The 10384-nt window shown below is 41.9% G+C and overlaps 1 protein-coding gene across 1 annotated transcript; it reads right to left on the bottom strand.

The window, feature by feature from the left end:
- Positions 1 to 4022: 4022 nt before the first annotated feature.
- On the bottom strand, positions 4023 to 6980 carry LOC108077980 (larval serum protein 1 gamma chain-like). Its single transcript, XM_017171523.2, has 2 exons — positions 6285 to 6980; positions 4023 to 6216 (listed from the first exon to the last, which is right to left on the bottom strand). Exons 1-2 carry the CDS (start codon positions 6489 to 6491, stop codon positions 4105 to 4107), a joined length of 2319 nt encoding a protein of 772 aa, XP_017027012.1. The 5' UTR covers positions 6492 to 6980; the 3' UTR covers positions 4023 to 4104.
- Between the last annotated feature and the right edge of the window lie 3404 nt (positions 6981 to 10384).

Below are 10384 nucleotides of genomic sequence, written 5' to 3' on the forward strand. Positions count from 1 at the left end.
GGATGGGAGTGCATGGGGTAAAAGGTGTTACATAATATATGGGTGGATTCAGAAGGAAATGAACATATAAAAAGTATGCTAATTAAGAATTAAGTTATCTGTTATTTACCAACATTATCTTTTAGAATTATACATTTTATAAATTAGGCAAATGCCAAAAATCCTTTCGAAGCCCATCCCAGCTAACTAGAACTTTATCAAATTTCCTAAAAAACCTTCAACATAAATCAGAGCCCGGCATAAGTTTCCCGACTGACTGCCACTGCAGCAGGCTAATTTGTGATTTTAATTTAGTTTATTGCCGCATAGACAGTGCAGAGATGCCAAGAAAAAATGGAACAGGGAAAAGCGAAAAGCCGTCGAAATAATGGAGAAGGAGCAGCCGCAGACAGGCGAAAGGCTTTGGCTTTGGCAAATATATATTTTTCCCTTTTATGCGCTTGCCAGAAAAGTGCGGCAGCTGCTTTGAAGAGGCGCAGTCTAACCCTCTGAACCCCGAGTCTTCCCGAATCTCTCCCCTGTCCTGGAAGCGACAATTTTAGAAATTCAAGAGGTTGCCGCATGTTGCAAAATGTCGCACTCTCGCCGTTGCCAAGGTCGCGTGCGGCACGTGATGGGAAAAAGGAGCGCACACGTCGATCGGATCACAACATAATCCGGCCCTGAACCTGGGTTATCACTTTGGTAAATACGAGTATCTCTGGCTCCCTCTCGGGATCGAATATCAATCAATTGGCTGCCAGTGACATTCGAGCCAGCGACTGTGTGTCACAGCTCTAATCACCCAAAAGATGCTCAACACATTTTGCAAATTGCTTTCAGTTCTCAAATTGTGGGAATCGAACAGGGGACGGTATTCATTCGGCGGGGGTTACTTGAAGTGCGGGCCTTAAAATCGAATGTGGAAAAAAGTACAATTACAATTTCTATATTTCTCTTTGTTCTATACACCCAGACTTGTGAAGGTTATCAGCTGGAACGGCGCTCTCGTTGCGATAAGAACTGCAGTTGGAAAAAAAGAGGAAAAGAATACAAAAAAACTTAAGCCTCATATTCTTTAGAAATGTTTAGTGGATCATATTTCTACTTGATACAGAAATCTAGCATCAAATTCCAAATGAAATTCACCATTAAATTCTCAGAAAAAATACTTATATAAAGTGATTATTGTTGATTAATAAATTAATAAGTTTAATGATTTGCCTACATAACTACATACTTCGTGTGTATATAAAATAACATACATAATTTCGTTTCGAATCAAAACGTGAGCGATAATTAAATTATTTAACTTCAGAGCACCGAATCGTCAACAACATTTATTTTGGGGTCCGAACGCGGCATTAAAATGAGAAAATATATTCTTCTCCTGGAACTTTTGGTGATCTTACACGGAACTGTCTGCTCTTTTGAAGATGAAGACTACCAGACTGAAATCCAGAAAATCGATGCAGAAATTTTGGTAAAGGAGAAAGAGTTGCAAAAACTGGAAGCAGAGCTCGATGCATCTTTGGAAGAGTTAAGCAAGAATAATTTAACTAAAGAGAGAAATTATGCGAATGATGTGGATAATTTAAGTAAAAACAATTCAGAGATATACGAAAACAAAGATCTTGAGCAAAAACTTCAGGCCTGTCAAGCAAATCTTGAAAAATGTAATGATAATAATCCAAACTGTCCTGGATTGGTTAAAAATATGGAATTGAAAATAAAAAATGTAGGAAATAAAATTTCCAATTTTTTTATTACAAAATTAAAGTTTTAAAATAAAAATAAATAAAGAATGCCATCATTTCCATTTAAGCACAAGTTTTCTTATTTTTTTGCAGCATTGGTAATTACTAAAAAGGTTTGTTCGAACATAATTTTTTGTAAATAACTTGTATAGCATTACCTTTGCCCTCGATTTCTTTTCCACTCAACTAAAATGGTTCGAGTTGAATGATATGCATATCAAAAGCTATACAAACTGCAAAATCTTCTTTTTTAACCTAAGTGTCTCAATATTTTCTTTAAGCTATATCTTGTATTCGGTACATAAATATAAAATTAGACTTTCGTAAGCTGATTTTCAAATCCAAGTGTATATAGTTTTCTACTTCGTAGAATGAGATTGAACACGTCATTGTTTGTATATATATATATTAGACTTCTGCATGAATGCATCCAAAACGACAAATGAATCACTTATTCTAGAAACGGGAACACACTTTTTACTGCACAGTATACTTGGGTGTGAGTGAGTAGGGTAGTATTGTATATTTTGACAGACAGTGTTCTCACTCATTCCATAGCTGTACAGCTGTTTATGAGTACAGCAAAAATGGTGTGCAGTAGTCAGGCACTGTACAGTGTTTTGGTGTGCAGTTGACTTATTGTACAGTGAGTGAAACTTCATGACTGGTACATGCACACATATAGAGTTCTCGTGTGTACTATGTATTTCTTATAAAGAATTTTATTTTATTAAAGAATTTATATTTAAATTTTTAATATTAGAATGGAGAAACATTATTTTATGTACCATTTTTATGCACTTATTGAAGAATACTGAACTCATCTGCACAGTTGTACACATACAACTAACAAGCTGTACAACTAAAAAGCTGTACAGCAAATATAGTACTCACTCCCGAAGGGTACAACCATATACTGCACTCACGTAAAGTGGGCACACTAAAAATGTTGTGCTATCTACTTCTGGCCTATAGAGTATACTGTACAGAAAGGATTGGGTGCAGTATTTTTAAGAACTCTACACTACTGTACAGATCTGTTATGCTACAAATGAGTACATTCATGCAGAAGTCTAATATATATATACATAATCTGTCGTATAAATTTAATAGAAAATACTTTGTACTATATTCTATACGTATTTAAAATGAGCGATGATTAAATCCATTTAAGTACAGAGTACCGAGTCGTCAACAACATTACACAGTTCTGAACGTGGAATAAAAATGTGGAAAAAATATATTTGCCTCTTTGAACTTCTTCTGATTATAAACGGAAGTGTTTGTTCGTCTAACGGGAATATAAGAAAGACCATCGAGAACTACAAAGAACAAATTAAGGCCAAAGAGCTGGAATTGCAAATACTGCATTCAAAATACGAAAACTTTTTAACCGAGTTGAGCGAAAATATATTAACAAAAGTGAGAACAGATGTGGATAATTTAAGTGAAGTCAAAAAGGAGGTGGCTCGCCTTAGAGTCAGCCTCGGACGTAAAGAGGAAAGTCTTCGGACCTGTGAAATGAACCTCGGACGTGTGGAGGATGAATCAAGTGAAAGAAGCAGTCGAGAAAATATTTCGTCATTTTGGAACCAAATAACTGAAATGAAGAATCAAGACGGACACAATTCATCCAGTTGGGAAAAATTTAAACAAATATCTCAGCAAATTACACAGTTTTTCACTGAAAATTAAAAATTTTTAAATAAAAATAAACAAAGAAAGCTATAATTTCTATTAAAGATAAAGGTTTTTTACTTATTTTAATATTGGTTATGTTAGGTTTATCCGGACGGCCCTCGTGGCTCCTAGCTATCCGGGGAAATACCTGGATGGACCTGGAGACTATTTATGTGGGTTTCAAGATGCTTAAAGATCAAGGTGTTTTTCGCAAAGGTAAGGAGTTCCTGGAGGCATCTTCTAGCGATCCAGAACCAGAGAGGAGTAATTGGTAGTCACAAAAAAAGATTTGGTTTTAAAATATTTTGTATAAATAATTTATTTTTTAAGAAAAGCGGACTCCGGCTATAAATATAGGATTTGATTGCGAGAATGTATATATCAGAAAATGAAGATCATTTGTATAAAGTTTTCTTTTTTCTCTGATAAAATTTGGGCCATTGTATATTTTCTAAAAATTATTCAATATTCAATAATTCTGACTTATTTGCTTCGAGGGATACTTTCAAAAGGGCAATCTATGTTTAAATTTAAAGACCATGTATGTGTTTGAATAAAACAAGCAAATTGTTAATTATTTAATTGTTTTTATTATTTTCAGTTCGTTTTCATAATTTTTTTGGTTTTGGTTTTTTTGCCTTTGGCATTGCAAATCGTTAAGACTAAAGCTGCTGCAGCCAACCACTGACTAGTACTCGATCGAGTAGTCGAAGGTGCCGAAGTGTTCGTACTTCTTCTCAAAGTACTTGGCGAAGGTATCCACGTAGTAGACCTTGACGTCCTTGAAGTAGCCGTTGGGCACGAAGAAGGTGTACTCATCGATCTCGCGGTCGAAGGGATAGCCGAAGGGCTTGCTGTCCACGAACCGGGTGCCGGAGCCAACTCCCGAGGAGTAGGTGTAGTCGAAGTTGGAGAACTGCTCGTACTCCTCGGCGAAGGGCGAGACGAAGAAGTAGAACTGCATGGGGAAACCGTGCTCCCAGCCCTTGGGCAGAACCAGGCGGTCGGGGAAGGCGTTGTGGGGCTCGCTGATGTCCAGAGGGAAATCGTACTTGCCCTCGCTGGCCAGCATCACATACTTGTACAGTTCGGAGTAGGTGATCCTGTCCTCGGCGGTCCAGGTGAACTCCTTGGAGCTGCGCTTGATGGTGTTGCTTCCGGCAACGAAGGGGTACACAAAGCTGTCGATCTGCACGAAGTTCTTGCGGTTGTATTCCAGAGGGATGACGCGACCGAACTCGTCGAACTTGGGGCCCAAGAAGACGCGGACGACGCCCTTCTGGGCGACCTTGGACTCAATGGTGAAGTCGAACTCGAAGGGCTTGTGGTTGAGGCGAGCCTGACGGGCCAACAGAGCCTTGTCCCAGACGAACTCACCATCGACGAAGGTCATCTTGTCGTTCAGCAGGTTGGTCACATCGAAGTCCACGATATCGTAGTAGGTCACCAGTTTGCTCACGGTCACATCCTTGATGGTGATGCCATCGTAGAAGAGATCGCTCTTGGTGTATGGCTTCAGGAAGTACTTGAAGTTGTAGAAGACATCGGTGAACTTCTTGTAGAAGGTGTAGAAGAAGGGATCGCGCAGCATGGTCTCAAAGTTGAGGAAGACATTGGGGAACACCTCCACGTCGGAGTAGTCCACATCGGCGAAGTACATATGGGCCAGCAAGTAGTAGTAGTTGAAGAAGTACTTGTCGAAGGTATCGGCATTGCCCTGCAGGTAGTTGCCAATGAACTTGACAGCCTCCGGCTTGTGCAGATCGATCACCTGGCCGTCGGCGGTCTTGTAGAATCCGGACTCCAGAGACTTGTAGACGCGGGTGAAGAAGTTCTGGATCTGGCTGTACATCTCGAAGTTGCCGTAGGTGTAGAAGTCGTAGTAGTTCTTGCGGTAGCTGTAGCCGATTCCGTTGTAGTAGATCAGCTGGGGATCGTAGCCGTACTCGATCTGTTTGTACCAGAAGAATTCGGGGATATCGCCGTAGCCGTTGGTCAGGCGCTCCTGATAGTAACGGGCCAGGATCTGCTGCACGTTGTAGATCCAGAACTCGCCGCGACGGTCCTTGTCCAAACCGAACTGCTTGCCGTTAAGGAAGAAGGCGTAGTCCATGTTCAGGTAGTACCAGTAGGCGTTCCAGCCCAGATCCTCCGTGAAGTAGGAGAGCTTGGACTCCTCGTTGAAGAACTCGATGTCACGGGTGTAGTCCACTGGCATATAGAACCTCTGGAAGCCCTTCATTGCCTCGACGTACTTGGGGTCCTTGGCGAATTCGGCGTAGTTCTCGCGCAGGAAGTACTTGTCCTCGACGTACCACTCCTGGTCCAGACCCATCATTTTGTACCACTGCCAGGTCTTCCAGTCCTTGGTGTAGAAGTAGAAGTTGTCGGAGAATTCGCTGTAGTCCTTGTAAAGGATGTCGTTGTATTCCTTCTCGTACATGATGTACTTGCTGAACACCTCGTAGTCGAACTTCTCGGCCTCGTACACGAACTTGCTGTTGAAGAAGTACTGCGGGAAGATCTCGTAGATCTGGGGCAGGATCAGACCCTCAAACTCGGGCTTGTGGATGACGGCAAGGGTCAGAGCGTAGACGAACATGCCCTCGTTCACATGGATACGAGCCCAGGCGACGTTACGGACGAAGGTCTCCCAGTCCTTGGCGTAGTAGAAGAAGTTGAACAGACCGTAAGCCTGCTTGTGGTGGGTCTTCACCAGAGCGCCGAAGAACTCGCCCTTGGGCAGGAGGGCTCCCAGCTTGTAGGACTCCCAGAATTTCTCCATGTAGAAGTCGAATGTCTGGGGGAAGAAGCGGAAACCATGTCATGGGAGGATTCTCTCAAAAGGAGTCCCATCTTAGAGCTCACCTCATACTGAGTCTTGTCAAAGGTGTACTTCTGGCCAATCTTGATCCACTCCTCGAACATCAAAGGGTCCTCGACGCGGTAGAAGATCTCGAACAGGAACTTCTGCTTCTCGAGGAAGTCCTTGTCGGCAACCTTCACCTTCTGCGTGGGCACACTGAATGCGGCCACGCAGCCCACTAGGGCCAGTATCACCAGGGTCAGCTTCATCCTTGGCTCCTGTCAGTCCTTGTTCCTTTCTGATTCTTCAACTGCTCCGGAATTGGTTCGCTCAACGACCAACACCTAAAGTCTGTTGTCTCCATGGTCCCCAGTCTGAGCTTATATAGCCCTCCATATCAGCGGAAGGTGCGTCCACCGCCAGCATAGGTCTCCGCATAGGTCCAGGCCCAAAAATAGCCACTCCGGGTCTTATCATTATCCGTGCCAATTCGCCAGCCAGGTGACGATAAGACGGTGCGAGACTGCAATGTGTTCCTGTTCGCCATCGGCAGACGGTGACGCTGCCATTATTCTCGCTGCAGCGCGATAATATTCGAATAGCTATTTTCTGTTGTCGAACTGTCCGACGCACTGGACTGTGGCTCACCCCACTGATATGATTTATGCAAGGTTCAAGTTTGCTTCTAGGTCTTTTTATGATCTCATTAAATGCTTGTGGAATTTTTTGCATTGCCATCCGGATCTTCATAAAAAAAGCTTTATTAAAAATATATATAACATATGAAATATATATAAAGAAATTGTTAGCAAGCAACGATATTAAATAGGGAAGAAGAGGGACATGTAATTATAAAATTGATTTACAATATTAAGCAAGGCATTTTATATATTAAAATTATTTCTTATAGAACTTATTTCCCCAACTTAACTATCATTATCCCTAAGTGACCTTAATAGTATCCAAATTGCCCCCATCTTAAGGTTTCATCTTTGGATGATTTAACGGATTTCTCCAGGTTCCGGCAATACAAACGATTTCTTATCTAAGGTCCAGCATGTTTATGGACCGAATCGCATCATCATAAACGCCGTTCCCAGATCGACCAGCAGCCAAAACAAAACCAACCAATATACATGGCATACGGGAATGGGCGGTCGTCGTAGTTCTATGCAATTAGAGACAGCGCCCTGATAGATAAAAAAACGAACGAAAAAAAAAACCCAAAAGATGCGCTCAAACTGTAACAAATATAAATAACAAAGAAAATACGTATTTTGTTCAGATTTTTTCAGTTTTCTTTTATGGCCGCACCATAAAAGCCACACACATATAACGCAACCAGCGCCCCTGGATTGATACCATCATCTCCACCCAAAGAAACACTTGGCGACACTGACGCCGTGTGGTCCAAGTGAGGAATTGGACAGAGGGATTGGGAACTGGCGATTGGGGGCTGGGCCGGGGAAATGGGAATCTGAATCCGCATCGGAATCGGAGTCAGACTCCGGCTCTGAATTATGAAACACTTTCCGCATTTAAGAAGGAGAAAACTCCGGCGAGAGGAAAAAGTCGTGCAATAAATAAAACACTTCAAAAGTGCACTTAAGATAAAAACAAAAAACCCATATGAGGCTGGAGAAAATGAGACAAAAGACAAAAGAGCCCCAAGAAGTGTGAGAGATGAGCTGAGATTCGTCTCAAAGTCTGGGTAATATTCGTATGTGGGTCAAGTCGGTCTCGACCATTTCGCCCGAGGCAAGCGTCTGCGAACGATTACAGAGAATCCATCTATCTATTTTGACCAAGAAGAAGTGGAAATTTGGTGTTAATTTGGATAGTTAAAAAGTTAATGGTTTAAGAAATTCAGTTTAAATTGAAAATTAGTTATTTACTGAAGGTGATATAGAATATATAATGATACTTGTTGATAAAAATGAAACCGACAGAGTCACATTTGTATGAATTTGTTGTTAAATATACCTTTAAATATTAATTAAATAAACTAGTATTTGTTTTTTACTCGCATGTATTTTTAAATCATTCGAGTTTCCCTGGAGTTGTCCTTAAAAATTAATTTATCGCCCGTTGGACGTTGTCGACCAAATGCAGACATCAAACTCAGGTTTCAATGTCAGACAGAATCAATAAATTGCAGAAAACGCTGTCATTGTTTTCGGTCTTTCCAGCAGCCGCTAGGAGATACTACCGATGGGTATTACTTCCAGGTGATTTGCTGTGTGTGTCCATGCCTTACACTCCAGTGAATCCCGCTCGAACCCTTCGCATTCAGTGGCGAACAGGAGAGCATGGAGCATATTTTCCACGTGCAATCGAACCTGAAAACGCTATCCCAAAAATATATACCGGGCGCACTTACGCCTGACTGACTTTTCACACGTTCTCGGACATCCTTGGCCTGGGTTTTGGCAATCGGCCCGAAAAGCAGGCCCCGGGCCAAAGTCGAGACTGGGATCATAAAGCAAATTACCCAGGTCGTGGCTTCGGATACATATGGTTACCGCCTGCGATGGGGAGGGGACGGGGGCTCCCGCTCCCATTCCCGATCCCCAAAAATAGCTGTCAATTGGCCAATGCCAAAAGTTCTCCTGGGCACGTTTTACCCTCACCTCCACCCCCTCCCCGTTTCCACAGCAGGCATAATTTATAATTCAATGAGTTGGAGTTGAATGCAGCACGGCGTTTAACCCGCCATCATTAGCAGGGGCGCAGCGGATCGAGCGGGGAACGTGGGTTAAGGAAGAGAAGAGACCCAAACACATTGGGCTTTTGGCCCTCGGGCGCATGCCATACAATTCACCTTGAAGCCAAACTCAGAAGCGAAGATTAATTGCCGCTGCCTTTTGTTCGGCGACTATCTTGGGCCTCTCACTGTGGCTCAGACGTACAGACACATATCTGAGCTATGCATCTCCAAGTTAGGGATGATACAAAATCACGATGGAAATATTAACCCTTTTAGAAATCACAAGTCTGAACTGTAGCTGTTAAGAGCACTTTTGGGTTTATGATCCATATCTCAGAGATATTTTTAAAGTCTAAAATAAATATTGAATATTATGAACACAGTCTGCATAATATAACATATTTTATTTCAAACATTACCGATATAGTAGCCAGTATCCGATGTTTCTCCTCGCTGCCATCCCAAATATCCCTGCCTTCACATATGCAGCTCGCTTGGCGATAAGGAATTTTATTCAGTGCTAGGTGCCCCTACTCAATGCCCCCTGAAACCCCCCTCTCCTCCTGGGAACTCAAAAGGGCAGGCAGCACACGTAATTGCTTTTTGTTTGGCGTCTCATTTTAGTTACGGTCTGGCAACTGATGATGCTCATACGCACGGATGTGACTGTGGGTCTAAAATGCGGCGGATTCGAGTGGAGTGGAGTGGATGTCGCGCCTACGAAAATAGGTGTCGCCAAGGCGATTAGGCCGGGCCAAGAGTAGAGGAAGACCAGGCCAGTGGCCAAGGGCCATGAATCAAAACTAGAGGCCAGTCGGGCTTCGTTCGTTAGCTCCGCCGACTGTCAGGCACACACACAACACACAAATCGCTTTGAGTAATGCTGCTCCCATTTGAATTATTGCTGTCGCCATGACCCAAACTCATCCCTCACCGTTGTTAATTTTTTAAGGCCAGTTAGCCAAAAAAAAAAAAGGGTTCTCATTTACTTAGAATTTGTGCGTCCTAACACCATTTGTCCGCAGCGAACGATGATGGTGATGCTGATAATGATGATGTGTCGAGTGATCTATTTGAAGGCTTTCAGGTTTGATAAGAAATTGGGATTGTACTTAAGTTTATATATGATTGAATTGGGTTATTTGGGAGGTGTTTCTAAGCAGCATAAACTCTACTAACTTATTTTTAATTAGTTAAATTTATTTCATTATTCACTAGCAAGTCTCTCTTAATATTTCGCTAATAAGTAGGAAATATTCTAAACCTTTAGCTTGCTTTTTCCTCGGTACTTTGTTTGATATTAAGTGAAAATTTGCTAGCGATCTGAATGTCTTTATATAAATAAATACAAAAATCATAAACTCCAAAAGTGTCGAAACAAAATTTACACCAACATTAAGATCCCCCACTTCATTAACGACCGACTTCCAATTGAATCAGTCCCTCGTAAAAGTA

This window comes from Drosophila kikkawai, chromosome 2R (assembly GCF_030179895.1).
Source record: "Drosophila kikkawai strain 14028-0561.14 chromosome 2R, DkikHiC1v2, whole genome shotgun sequence".
NCBI classification, from domain to species: domain Eukaryota; kingdom Metazoa; phylum Arthropoda; class Insecta; order Diptera; family Drosophilidae; genus Drosophila; species Drosophila kikkawai.

Excerpts from the sequence above, each read along its gene's own strand:
- LOC108077980 (XM_017171523.2), bottom strand. The coding sequence starts at position 6,491 with ATGAAGCTGACCCTGGTGATACTGGCCCTAGTGGGCTGCGTGGCCGCA. Across the intron at positions 6,217-6,284 it reads TTGACAAGACTCAGTATGAG|ACATTCGACTTCTACATGGA; the intron begins GTGAGCTCTAAG and ends TTCTTCCCCCAG.